This window comes from Heloderma suspectum, chromosome 7, assembly GCF_057233095.1.
Source record: "Heloderma suspectum isolate Gila_16-S chromosome 7, 16-S_ref, whole genome shotgun sequence".
NCBI lineage: Eukaryota > Metazoa > Chordata > Lepidosauria > Squamata > Helodermatidae > Heloderma > Heloderma suspectum.
In genome coordinates, this window is record NC_139464.1 from 46,195,067 (window position 1) to 46,209,997 (window position 14,931).

Below are 14,931 nucleotides of genomic sequence, written 5' to 3' on the forward strand. Positions count from 1 at the left end.
GTACAAAGCCGAATTAGAGCAGGCAACCTAGATAACAGTTCAAATCTTAAATGTCTTGCCATTAGGATGGAGAGACTTGCTTCCCTTTGTTCCTTTATTCACATCGTGTTTAAATGTGTTGCTTGCCATGATATCTGATAGTGCTTCTGAAGACAAGATGCAGGTGATACTGCAAAATCCAATAACAGTGAGACTTTCAGTTACTCTTTGCAATACAGTGCTAGAATATGTGTCTTAAAATATTTGGTTTAAACCCCCATTGATTTTAACAGAAACCAATCTGAAGAAGCAAGGCCTCCTACCGCTAACCTTTGCTGATCCAACCGACTATGACAAGATACACCCTGTGGACAAGCTAAGTATTGTGGGTCTGAAAGATTTTGCTCCTGGAAAGGTAATAGTCACAGTTTCTCCTTGCTCTCCTCACGTTCTGCTGCATGTTTGTACTGTATTTCAGGGCTCTGATATACTACTTGGTGCAATATAATATTTGGAAAATAATTTTGGAGAACCTTACATTAAAGAAAAACCCACTCAATTTCTGACCTTCCTGATTAATCAGATGCATTCAATTGAGCAGAATATTACAAACCAAAAAGATCTTGGTAACATGTCATGTGTGGGCTTTTGTTCCTTATAGAGCGCCGAATGCTTCTCCATGCTTATACTTCCAGTTCTTTCATTCCATATTATTATAAAATATAATGTGCAACAAAATACGTGCATAATCAATGAAATGCATAATTTGTTTTGGAAGAGAATTTGTGAGTCCTTTCAGGCCCTCCATCGGGGGTTGATACCAGGCAGTTGCCAATGGCTCAAGCCCTCAGGAGGCTACAGCTGGGCCTTGGTGGTTACCTGTGCTGGAGCCTGGATTGCTATAGCTGGTGCCTGTCATTTTAATTCCCTCACAATGCCTTTGGAGCCCTGAGCAGCCTGAGGCATTGTGGGAGCAGTTAAAAGGGTGATGCTAGCACTTGCTGGCTATACTAGCTTTGCTGTTGCTGCTGTGCCTGCCTGCCACCACCAAGATAAATGGGGTGGGGGGTTGTTGCTGCTAAGGGGCCCCACCCAAGATTCTTTGCACATAATTTTGGGGGCTTTGTTCCAGTCTTCACCATGACTACTTGCTAACTGTCACTGGAGACTTGATTTACTTTTCAAGTCGGGGAGTAAGTGGTGTGAGTCATGTGTATGTAGGCCCTTGAGTTGAGAATTACATAAACTAAATGGAAGTTTCTTTAAAACCAAAAAATGTGATACCTCACCTTGGTAAGAGGTGATGTTACTTTTTGAAAGATAGAGCTTTTAAAAAAATTAAATGCATTTTTAGGCTTGGATAACTATGGCTTAACATATTGGTGTGCTTATGGAACAAGATGCTAAAAACTCGACCTCTTGTTCCTCTAACTTTGTCTCTAGCCCTTGAAATGCATCATCAAGCATCCTAATGGGAGCCAAGAAACAATTGTGCTGAACCACACTTTCAATGAGACTCAGATCGAGTGGTTCCGAGCTGGTAGCGCACTCAACAGAATGAAAGAGCTGCAGAAGCACTGAACCTACACAAGTACGCACATCTGGCAGTGGACTTGATGGCTATCTACATAAAAGTGCAATTCCATGACAACTCTTTGGAATAAATGTCTGATCAAATGTAACCTTAGCTTCCTCTTTATTACAGTACTCACTTGCTGACACTAATAAGAGTACTCCTTTCTGCATTATGAGGTTTTGGCTTTCATAGCTGCCTATGTTTGGTGCATTTCAGTTGTCCCATATTGCTTTGTATTTATTTTCCAATGATTTTTCTGCCCAGTCATTTCAGTGATGGAAAAAGGATGAAACTTTAGAGGATTATTGTTCTTGTGGAAAATAAAATAAAGATTGTGACTGACAAATCCAGTCTCCAATTAGTATTTCTGCTAGCACTCTGCTCAGCTTCCTAATGGATGCAGGCTGTTACCTGTGCAAATGCAGGGGTGGGTTGTTCAGGAATCTGACAGTAAGTATATCATTAACCTTAGTTGTGACCACTAATATAGAATTAGGCAGCTTCTGTGGGATCATGACGATCTTTATTTTCATTATGATCTTGTTTGTCCTAAGGTTTTCAATGAAAACCCTGATCTGGCATATTTCCTTTTGTCAATATGAAACTAACAAGCTATTGGCTGCCGATTTGCTACCGGGCCAGATTTAAGGTTTTGGTACTAGTGTACAAAGCCCTAAACAACTTGGGACCGGGAAACCTGAGATCACCTTTTCCCTTACCAACCTGGCCAGTCACTGAGGTCATTGGAAGGCTTGCTCCTGGTGGTTCCACATGGACCTATGGTCCAGTTGGAGTCCACCAGGAGAAGAGCCTTCAGTGTGATGGCCCCCTTCCTTTGGAACTCCCTGCCACTGGCGGTCAGGCAGGCTCTAACACTGTGTTGCTTCCAACACTTTCTGTTCCAGGAAGCATTCCTTAAATGACCAGCAATGATTTTTATTGACATTCTGTTTTTAATCATTTTAATATGCTGTTTTAATCTTTAATCTTTTTTTACTATTGCAGTTCTTGTGTTCACCACTCTGGAATCTGTTTTGGATGGAGAGCAGTATACAAATGTTGTAAATAAAAATAAATAAAATTAAATTTCTAGATATCAGCGGGAATCTTATTACAGTTTGGCAGAGATCTCCATCATTGTCCTTACTTTATGTATCTCCTCACTCTCTCAATCCACTCCAGTATTCTTGCCAAGAAAACCCCATGGAACGTATCACAAGGCTAAAAGATATGACGCCGGAAGATTTGCCCCTCAGGTCAGAAGGTGTCCAATATACTACTGGGGAAGAGCAGAGGGTATTTCCAAGTAGTGCCAGAAAGAGTGAAGCGGATGGGCCAAAGCCGAAAGGACACTCAGCCGTGGATGTGTCTGGTGGTGAAAAGAAAGTCCGATGCTGTAAAGAACAATATTGTTTAGGAACCTGGAATGTCAGATCAATGAATCAAGGTAAGCTGGAGGTGGTCAAACATGAGATGGCAAGATTGAACATCAACATCTTGGGAATCAGCGAACTAAAATGGACAAGCATGGGCGAATTTAATTCAGGTGACCATCGTATCTACTACTGTGGGCAAGAATCCCTGAGAAGAAATGGAGTAGCACTCATAGTCAACAAAAGGGTGGGAAAAGCAGTACTGGGGTACAATCTCAAAAACGACAGAATGATCTCAGTATGAATCCAAGGCAAACCATTCAACTTCACAGTAATTGAAGTCTATGCCCCAACCACTGAGGCCGAAGAAGCTGAGGTTGATTGGTTCCTTGAAGACCTACAACACCTTCTAGAACTAACACCAAAAAAAAGATGTCCTCTTCATCATAGGTGATTGGAATGCTAAAGTAGGAAGTCAAGAAATCCCCGGGATAACAGGCAAGCATGGCCTTGGTGTACAAAATGAAGCAGGACAAAGGCTAATAGAGTTTTGCCAAGAGAACACGCTGATCATAGCAAACACTCTTTTCCAACAGCACAAGAGGTGACTCTACACATGGACATCACCAGATGGTCAATATCGAAATCAGATTGATGATGTCCTTTGCAGCCAAAGATGGAGAAGCTCTATACAGTCAGTGAAAACAAGACCTGGAGCTGACTGTGGCTCAGATCATGAGCTTCTTGTTGCAAAATTTCAGCTTAAATTGAAGAACGTAGGGAAAACCACTAAACTATTCAGGTATGACCTAAATCATATCCCTTATGAATATACAGTGGAGGTGAGGAATAGATTTAAGGGATTAGACCTGATAGACAGAGTGCCTGAGGAACTATGGACGGAGGTCCATAACATTGTTCAGGAGGCAGCAACTCAATCCATCCCAAAGAAAAAGAAATGCAGGAAAGCCAAGTGGCTGTCTGATGAGGCTTTACAAGTAGCTGAGGAAAGAAGGGAAGCGAAAAGCAAGGGAGAAAGGGGAAGATAAAGCCAATCAACTCTGAATGCAGAGTTCCAGAGAATAGCAAGGAGAGACAAGAAGGCCTTTTTAAATGAACAATGCAAAGAAATCGAAGAAAACAACAGAATGGGAAAGACTAGAGATCTCTTCAAGAAAATCGGAGATCTCAAGGGAACGTTTTGTGCAAAGACGGGCATGATAAAGCACAAAGAAGGCAAGGACCTAACAGAAGCAGATGAGATTAAGAAGAGGTGAAAATAATACATAGAAGAACTATACAGGAAAGATCTTAAATGTCCCTGATAGCCATGATAGTGCGCTCACTGAACTTGAGCTGGACATCCTAGAGAGTGAAGTCAAGTGGGCCTTAGGAAGCATTACTAACAACAAAGCTAGTGGAGAGGACAGTATTCCAGCTGAGCTATTTAAGATCCTAAAAGATGATGCTGTTAAAGTGCTGCACTCAATATGCCAACACATTTGGAACGCTCAACAGTGGCCACAAGACTGGAAAAGGTCAGTTTACATTCCAATTCCAAAGAAGGGCAATGCCAAAGAGTGTTCAAACTACCGTACAATTGCGCTCATTTCACATGCCAGCAAGGTTATGCTCAAAATCCTACAAGCTAGGCTTCAGCAGTATGCGAACCGAGATCTACCGGAAGTACAAGCTGGGTTCCGAAGAGGCAGAGGAACTAGAGATCAAATCGCCAACTTTCACTGGATCATGGAGAAAGCAAGAGAATTCCAGAAAAACGTCTATTTCTGCTTCATTGACTACGCTAAAGCCTTTGATTGTGTGGATCACAACAAACTGTGGCAAATTCTTAAAAGAGATGGGGGTACCAGACCACCTTACCTTTCTCCTGAGAAACCTGTACGAGGGTCAAGAAGCAACAGTAAGAACCAGACATGGAACAACCGATTGGTTCAAAATTGGGAAAGGAGTACGACAAGGCTGCATATTGTCACCCTGCTTATTTAACTTATATGCAGAGTACATCATGAGAAACGCCGGGTTGGATGAATCACAAATCGGAATTAAGATTGCTGGGAGAATTATCAACAACCTCAGATACGCAGATGATACCACCCTAATGGCAGAAAGCGAAGAGGATCTAAAGAACCTGTTGTTGAGGGTGAAAGAGGAGAGTGCAAAAGCTGGTTTGAAACTCAACATTAAAAAAACGAAGATCATGGCATCTGGCCCCATCACTTCCTGGCATATGGAAGGGGAAGAAATGGAAGCAGTGACAGATTTTATTTTCTTGGGCTCCAATATCACCGCAGACGGTGACTGTAGCCATGAAATCAAGAGACACTTGCTCCTTGGGAGGAAAGCTATGGCAAACCTAGACAGCACATCACCTTGCCGACAAAGGCCCGCATAATTAAAGCTATGGTTTTCCCAGTAGTAACGTATGGCTGTGAGAGCTGGACTATAAGGAAGGCTGAGCGCCGAAGAATTGATGCGTTCGAACTGTGGTGCTGGAGAAGACTCTTACGAGTCCCCTGGACTGCAAGGAGGTCAAATCAGTCCATCCTAAAGGAAATCAACCCTGAGTGCTCATTGGAAGGACAGATACTGAAGCTGAAGCTCAAATATTTTGGCCACCCAATGCGAAGAGAAAACTCTCTGGAAAAGTCCCTGATGCTGGGAAAGACTGAAGGCAAAAGGAGAAGGGGACAGCAGAGGATGAGATGGCCAGATAGCATTACTGATGCAATGAATATGGACTTGAGCACACTCCGGGAGAGAGCGGAGGACAGGAAGGCCTGGCGTGCTATGGTCCATGGGGTCACGAAGAGTCGGACACGACTGAATGACTGAACAACAACAAGCAATCAGAATATAGCACACAAGAAGAACTTGCTACCCAGACTCTCCTCTGGCTACAGCTATTTGGGAAGCAAAATCCCTGAAAGTTTCCACTAGTAGAGCTCTGCTCCTATCTAGGATACCCACTGCATGCTGTAGTACCTGTGACAGGGCCCCTATCACCCACTTGGTTGATACAACAACTATATATTGCACAATATAGCTCCACTGATTATTGCAATTTCCTATTGAGAAATAAAGTGGTTTACAAAATTATCCTGCTGATGCTTTAAGGTTGACATTCCCTCCCAGTTCCCTCCAGCTGATTATGGGAGCAGTGCTATGGGTTTCACCCTCATTAGATGGAAGTCTCTGAACTCTGAGACTTCTGTGGGTCCAATGCCCTGCTGGGATACTGCCGACAGGGCAGCAGGAGCAACAGAGGCAATTTTGACCTCTCTGTGCTTCTGCTGTTGCGCTTTTACTCTAGACAGCCTCCTAGACCATCTAAAGGAGGCAGGCTGGGGTGACCTTAGGATTCTTCATAGCCTGACCTCTCCTGTCCCCTTCCCTCACTTCCCTGCCCACCAGCGTGCTCCCTTTCAGTCCTCTCCAAGGTTCTTTCCAAGGCAGCTGCAAGTGGGAAGGATCAAATAGTAGAGTCCCCCGTCCATACATATAGCAGTATCTACAGCCTCAGGGGGGACTCCGAAGAATCCTGTGTTCCCTGGGATACTCTCCTGGGACCAAAGGATTGCTTTCCGACTGTTTTTAAATGTAGTGCACTATGGAATGTCTACAGAGCAAAGGACTCTTCACAATATATAACCAGCATTGTCCTGAAATTGGCCCTGAGGTCTTCCATGACTTGGCTTTGAGATGGGGAAGACCTCAGGAACAAAACTGTTCTCATATGTGCCATTTTCCTCCACTAGGCCAAAAACTCAAGGGCCTAGAGACAACTTTGGAATGACCCATGCACCTGTCACAGGATTTCTCTAAGGCAGCTATTTTATTCAGCCTGCTTTCACTTGTGATTAGATTTTACAATGAAACATAGTGCATATAACTGTAATCACCTTACTATTTTTACAGCAAAACAGATTTGAGGGAATACACAAAGCTACAGTTTGACTGCTATAGTGAACACTTATTTAATCAGAGTAACTTCCTGCATTTCTCAGTACTGAGCTATGATCTGTGAATGCTAGTTAGAATGCCATTATGTCTTTCTGATTTGCCTGAGTTGTATGTTCTATGCTCCTGATCAACCTGGCACGCTGGTCTCAGAAAGCTCTTGCAAACCACAAAGCTTAAGTGCTGAAAATAGGCAACTCAACATACATAGGCAGCTTCTCAAGCTGTTACATTACTCCTAAGTTTCCATAGAGACCTGTGATACTCATTAATGCAGCTGATATGATGGAATAGAGGGAAACTTTTTCTCAGCAATAATATATTGTAGTTAAGTTCTGGGAAAAAGTTATTTCTCTGCAACAGACAAACCCCAAGAAAGCCTCACCATAAACGGATTATGTCTGTGACAACATTAGTAATAAGTGACACAACTTCCTGCATCTCCAGTACTATTGTGCGTTGCCTTTAGGTTTTGTCTTTTTTGAAAGATTGAGCATTCTCCTACTGTAGCACTTGAACACAAATGCATTCACATTACCATCTTAAAAACAAAATGGTGAGCATGAATAAATCAATATGCACAGTACAGAAGCATCTTGCTCTCTGTGAAACTGCTCTTCTCCCTATTTTTTTCTTCTAAGGATGTGTGCTCTCCCCTGCTCTACTTAAAATGAACCCATTCCCTACTTTTAAGCAAGATGGGAAGACAAGCTGCAACCAGTATTCCCCAAAAGTAAGACTCCTTCCATTACTTGTCAGCTAAGATCTACTTTTGCAGCAGGCCATGAGCCAGTTCATACGATCAAACTGGGCCGGTTCACATGATTGAACAGTATGTGCTGGTGGCCATTTTGAATATTCAATACCCAGCTATGGCTTGAGTTGTAACAATCTGAGCGGCAAGGGTTGTGCGAGGGTTAAACAACCCTCACATAACCCAACAACAGACAATGTGTTATGGGTTATGCGAGGGTTGTTTAACCCTCACACGTCCCCCTCTGCCTGATTCTTATGATTTGACAAGCTGCGGCCAGGTGTTGAATATGCAAAACGTGGGACATGCCACACTCCACCATGGACTGTTTTGATTGTGCAAACTGGTTCAGTGTCTTAGTCCATTGGGGATGGGGGGGGGGAATGTGATTGTGGCATGGTTTGATGGATCAGCAGGCAAAACAGTCTCTGAGCAGCATTGAACTGCTTTGTCTCAAGTAGCTTCAGAACTTTTCATGACCTTGTACAGTCATCATTCTGCATATGCAGCATGAATAACCAAATGCACACTCAGAAACTATAATTCCAGTACATGGAGATCTGGTGGCACTCACTTAGTATTTGTCACTTGAGGTCAGCACAATCACGCAGCCTCAGTGCTGCAGTAGTAGTCTTGCCCATATTCTTGGTACAAGAGCTAAGCATTGTGCTTCATTCCCACCTCATATTTACTTGAAAAGGAGTGACACCATGCATTATGTTGGCCTCTGGAGGACAAGAAATAGCATAGCCACAGTCAGACTGTCTGTACATAGATACAATGCCCAGGGAGAAACAGATATGGCTTTTCTGTACTGGGAGATGGGAACAACTGCTTCCTAATATAAGAAGCTGCACTTATGGAAATGCTTTCAGCTCCTGTGGGTATTCGGTTTCTCTTCTCTTATGCAGACTCTTCTCTTATGCAGAAGTGTGACGGTCCTTCAACCTTCTAGCAGCTTTCAGTGGGACCTAGCTTGTTTTGCACAACGGAATATAGCCCGCCCACCTCACCAAACTAAGAACAATAGCAGCCATTTGCTTTCACAGGAACATAGCAAAGGATTAAGGAAGGGGCAGCTGAATTGATCCCTATTGCGCTGTAACTATCCCAACCTTCTTGCAAACCGCAATCTGGAAACCATTCTGCCAGCACAAGGCCCATTCATTTGGTCAGGACTTGTGCCAATCGCACATTGATGTGACTGGGCTGTTTGTACAACACAGTTCCCAGCTGATTCAGGAAGACCAGACTAAAGTGAGATTGACATTATGATGAAGGTGGGCCAGATCTTTCTTCCTGTTGCAACCTTTCTTGTTGGCACTTCCAAGACTAAGGTGCCAGCTTGTTGCTATCCCAGACCGCTAATCCTCTCATAGTGTATGAGAACAGCTTCCATGTGCTTTACATGCAAAGGTGGAAATTATTCCTGCAATACTGCATAAAATGGGTGCTTGCTTTCATAGTTCCTTAAGAAATGCTTCTCTGTTTCCACAAGAAAAAACAACAACAGAATGTACCAGGCATGGTATCAGGAAGGAATCCTCCTAAGAGTTACTACCATATGTAGAAAAGAGAGTCTAAAAGCAAAACACATTCATATGCTGCTTTCAAACTTCAGCACCTTCTGCCCCAGCACCTCAAAACACCATCCCCCATATTTCTTTCTGGACAATGCCCCACTAACTCACCATTATTCCCCTCAGAATCCCCTCTCCCAACAATAATTTCCCATTGTTCAGGTTAATGATCTCCCACTCTCTTCAGAGTCCCCCCTTCACCAATCCCATTCTCTGTCCCCTAGATTTTCCCCTAAGAACATCTCCATCTCCCTTTTCCATGTTAAAGGTTCCCCCAAATCTTCAGATCCTCACATCTATTTTTCAGCCCCCAATTATAGCCCCCCAATACCTCTTTTTTATTCTCCTCAGGATACCCCCAGGACCTCCTTACCAATTACCGTTCTCTTTTTACCCTCCAGCCCCACCCAGTCATAGGCCCCTAATGCCTTCCTTATTAAACCACACATTCTTCCCCTTATAAACCAGCAAAACTTTCATCCCCACTTTTTCCATACTCATAACCCCACACTAAGCCCTTATTCTTCTGATTATTTCCCTCAGGATATCCCCCCATTTCCCTTTCACATTTTCTCCTCCTCCCCCATTTAGACACTTTCTTTATCCCTTTCCTGCAGGAAACAGCCCTGCTGTGCCCTCCACCCACCCACCCACTCCCGCCTGCAAATTCAAATTGGTATTTCTATTGCCCTATCTGGTTTCTCTTGCGATGCATCATCATCATCATATTTATACAGTAAATTCTAAAGAATCCTTCCCTGGGTAAATGAATTTGTTGCTGATGTCTTGATGGCCTGCTGTTCATGCTAGCCTATGGAACTATAATGGCCAGAACATATTGCAATATATTTATTGATTTCTCCCCACAGCCTTGGTTTTAAGAATGGAAGCAGCCACATTTTTTAACTCCCACATCCTGGAGCTGCTCAGAGGATAACACTTGTCGTCTCAGGGATCCTGGACAAATTATTGATGATACTAACTGTGGAGAGAAGATTCAGACTGAGGTAAAGAGTTTTAATGTAAAATGTATGATACCTGATACTTGTGGTATAGCAGAAGGCCCTAAGTTCAACCACTGCAAGTTTCTAGATAAAAGGATCTGAGATAGGCAGATAAGAAAGACCGCTTGTGATGCTAGGGGAGGTGCTACCAGTCAAAGTAGGCAATACTAGCCCAATAGAGGCTGGTGGCCCTGATGTCAGTGGGGCAATGAATCCGCTCTGGGTTTCACTCAGAACTCCAAAGGAGCTATCCAAGGTGCTTCTATCCAAGATGCTTCTACACCTCGGATAGCTCCTTTAGAGTTCTGACTGGTTCTGACTGAAACCTGGAGAGGATTCACTGCCTCACTGACATCAGAGCCACCAGCCTCCACTGTACTAGGCTATATGGACCAATAGTTTGACTCATCATTAAGACATCTGCATATGTTAATAAAAGTCCATGTGTTCTACTACGGAATGATTTCCGCTAACATAGACTAAGACTCCAGGGCTAGATCTATACTAGTGCTTCTTATCAGTATTGAAGCACACTGATAACTATTGCGGCACATTACACATTCCATATACTGCTTTTCTAGCATTATTTCGCACTTTTTATTCTGTGTTATCCAAAATACCACAACAGATGTCATTGTGTGCACTACGATGTATAAATACGCAAGAGAGATATGGCGTCACCATGATAGGATAGTATCAATATGACACAAGGTATAGAACTGGTTCTGGGGTCAGTTAAATGTAACCAAGTGACATTGCTCTGTTTGATTTTCTATGGTGCTGTCCTGGCTCTGGAATGCTCTCCCTGAAGAGGTTCGACTGGTGACAACATTACAGTCATTTTGGCACCAGCTGGAGACCTTCCTATTTGCCTAGGCCAGGGGTAGACAACCTCCTGGGGCCCATGGGCACAGCTGACATTTTGAAAACGCATACTGGGCACCACCACTAATTGCTGTGGGGGGCATGGCCAGTCACAAAATTTTGGGAGCATCCTCCCCTTTTCTGTGTGTAGGTGTGCATGTGTGAGAGAGGTTGCTCGTGAATATGGAGGTGCTCGTGCGCTTGCTCTCTCTCTCTCTCTCTGTTGTGTGTGGGTGTATGTGGCTGTGTCAGGGTGGAAATCGAGCCGATAGAACCCCAGAGCAGTTCTGATTCTGAGGAGGATCAGCAATCCATGGGAGAGGAGCCAGCTCATCCCTCACAGGCACAGCAGCTGGCAGAGATTTCTCCTGCTGGCATTCCTGAGATAGATAGTGATTCTAGCAGTGAGAAAGTGCAGGAACGGGGCTTGCTAGATGCTCGACGCAGACGCAGGGAGCGACAAGTGATGGAGGGCGTGGAAAGGAGGTGTAGAGCCCATTTGGCGTGCAAGCAACGGCCCCCTCCCATGGACCCAAGGGAAAGTGACTCTCCTTCAAATGGAGATCAACTGCCTACTCGGCGCATAGGCCACTCTGCTGTTCCTTGCTTAGTCGCTGATGATTAGCATCTGAAAGAGTCATTAAATTGTAAAGGATTAAAGCCTTGAAAAGAATCCTTTCATCTGTGTCTTGAGTTGGCTATTGGAGTCTACTGAAAGAGGCCGCTAGGGTGCTCCTGACAGGCTGGCTGCATTCTCCAGATTCTGTTTCTGCTTTTCTCTCTCATTGGCTCTCCCTGGCTACTTCTTTCTCTCTACCTCTGTCTCTCTCTCTTTCCCCCTCTCTGGCTTCTGGCTTTTCTCCCTCCCACAGATTCTACAGGTGTCATGTTGCTGAACCTGGCCTAGGCATTTTAGAGGAAATTTCACTCTGTTCATTTTTATGCTTTTGGCTGTTCTTATTTTGCTTGTTTGGTGTATTCCATTATGGTTATTTGTTTTTATTTTATTGTATTATTTATATGTTTGTGTGAATAGTTTTATTCACACTTTTGTACCCTGCTGAAGAAACACATTTACAGAAGTCCCAGAAAGAGATTTCCTCACAACAGTAGTCACTGTGTTTTGAACCTCATTCCTGATATTAATGATTTATTGATCCATCAGGATTTAATCTTTTCTTATATCCCATGCCCACATCAGCACCATGCTCTCTTGGGTTAAAGGCAGCTAGGTGGGTGCAGCATACTCAGGGTCTGAAGCCTGTAGAAAAAAAAATAACAAAACTCTTACTACTCTTGATATAGATTGCTTCTGCAACCTCATGATGGAAATCATAAGATTTCCTGTCCCTTTGAGTTAGAAAGGAAAACCCCAAGGCTATTAAGCAAACAGACTCCAGTCAGTCTGACTCTGAAATCAGTAACTTGAGCCAGTCACTTTCCAGAAATGGTTTTACTCTACCATAACAACCTGACCCAGCATAGCAGTAAACATCCTCCATAGGCATTAAGTGAATAATGAATTCCATATTCTCTTCCTTGTTTGGTGTTTTATTTACATTGGAAGCCTGCTGGCAGAAGCTTATTTTCTTCTACCTATGTACAGCACCTATCACTTTTACAAGTAGTTGATGATGATGATAACAATCTGAAATGGGGCATGGGAATGAAGCATTTGTATAACATGGAAGATCTGAACAACTTTAGGCCAGTGGCAAATGTTCCTTTCCTGGACAAGGTCCCTGAGCAGGTGGTGGCCAACCAGCTCCAGACACTCTTGGATAAGACTGACTATCTGGATCCATTTCATTCAGGGTTCAGGCTGGGTTTTGACACAGAAACAGCCTTGGTCACCCTGTACGATCACCTATGTTGGGAGAGAGACAGGGGAGTGTGACCCTGTTGATTCTCCTTGATCTCTTGGCGGCTTTTGATGCCATCGACCATGGTATCCTTCTGAGGTGACTCTCTGAGCTGGGAGTGGGGGGTACTGCATTGCAGTGGTTCCACTCGTATTTGGATGGTTGGCTTCAGAAGGTAGTGCTTGGGGAATATTCCTCAGCCCTGTGGACTCTCCAGCATTGGGTTTCTCAGGAGTCAGTTTTGTCCACCATGCTATTCAACATCTACATGAAACTATTGAGTGGGGTCATCTGCAGTTTTGTAGTGCGCTCCCATCAGTATGCTGATGACACGCTGCTCTATTTCTCCTTTTCATCTTCATCAGCTGAGGCTGTGGATGTGCTCCACATCCACAGTCTGGTGCCTGTCTGCGACAATGGACAGGATGAGGGCTAATAAACTGAAGCTCAATCCAGACAAGACTGAGATGCTGTTAGTGGGTGACTCTTCTGACCAGATGGATGTTGTTCATCCTGTTCTGGATGGCGTTCCTCTCCCCCTGAAGGAGCAGGTTCATAGCTTGGGAGTTCTTCTAGAGCCATTTCTGTCACTTGAGGCTCAGGTGGCTTCAGTGGCACACCTGGTGGCCCACCTATGCCACTATCTGGATAGGGATAGCCTGGCTTCAGTAGTCTATGCTCTGGTAACCTCCAAGTTAGATTACTGCAATGTGGTCTATGTAGGGCTGCCTTTGAAGACTGTTCAGAAGTTGCAGCTTGTGCAAAATGAAGCAACCACATTAATAACAGGGACTAGAAGGTCTAAGCATATAACACCAGTTCTTCTAGCCTGCTTGCATTGGCTGCCTGTATGTTTATGAGCTTGATTCAAGGTGCTGCTTTTAACCTATAAAGCCTTACACAGCTCGGGACCGCAATATCTGATGGAGTGCCTCTCCCAACCTGAACCTACCCAGACACTATGATCAACATCAGAGGCCTTCCTCTGAGTGCCTCCTCCAAAGAAGGCTTGGAAGATGGCAACAAGGGAGAGGGTATTCTCAGTCGTGGCCCTCTGATTATGGAATGCTCTCCCCACTGAGGCCTGCCAAGTGCCAACACTGTCATCTTTTTGGCACCACAATAGGACTGTCCTCTACTCCCAGGCATTTGATTGCATTTGATGGTATATGATGGGGCATTTATGTCAGTTGTTTTTATCAGGTCCAGTATTTTATTGTATCTGTTTTTAGCTATTTAAATTGTTTTACATTTTGTATGTTAGAGGTTTTATGTTATGTTTTTATGATCTTGTATTGTGTTGTATATTTTTGTTAACTGCCCAGAGAGCTTCAGCTATTGGGCAGTATAAAAATGAAAAGAAAGAAAGAAAATAACTGTGATTCCCAAGCTTGACTAACAGAATGGCTTTTCTTCAGGGCCCACCATATTTGTTCCCTTCACACCATGTGCTGCACTGTTCTCCACACCTGGCAGCCTAGAGACATACAAGGCTTTGGTAATCAGCTATGAGTGTCTCAAAGCACCAGTCTCCCTTTTAGTAATTAAATGATTTATCACTAATTCCTTCCAGGCTGAAGCTTTTTATCTCCCCAAGCAGAATCTCATCCAGACAGGGTGAGACAAAATGTACCAGAAATGCACTGGATTATATCCAGTGCCAGCCTAACCTATGTCCCATTCATTTAAATGGTTCTGCTCTAAGCGGGACTAACACTAGATACAACCCACTGAAAAGAAGCAGGGACCATTACTCCCTCCCACAAATGCATTAAAACACACACACTAACAATAAAACAAAGAACACACCTGTTACAGCATTTTCTGGAAAACTGTGTTCTGCATCAACAACTCCCTGCCTGCTAAAGGGTTGTAAGTGAAAACCAAGATGAATATTTTTGTTTGAACTCACTACGGGATTCATACAGTTTGGGACCACAAGTGCACATGCTTATGCTTGT

General features: G+C 43.7%; 1 protein-coding gene across 2 annotated transcripts in view; it reads left to right on the forward strand.

The window, feature by feature from the left end:
- ACO2 (aconitase 2) overlaps window positions 1-2,663 on the forward strand; it is a 29,888-nt gene extending 27,225 nt beyond the window's left edge. For both annotated transcript variants that reach the window (XM_084809974.1, XM_084809973.1), the window contains exons 17-18: window positions 273-394; window positions 1,423-2,663. In XM_084809974.1, coding sequence (XP_084666100.1) covers window positions 273-394; window positions 1,423-1,560 — 260 coding nt within the window. In that variant the 3' untranslated portion in view covers window positions 1,561-2,663. The remainder of the gene's footprint in view (window positions 1-272; window positions 395-1,422) is intronic.
- Window positions 2,664-14,931: the final 12,268 nt, after the last annotated feature.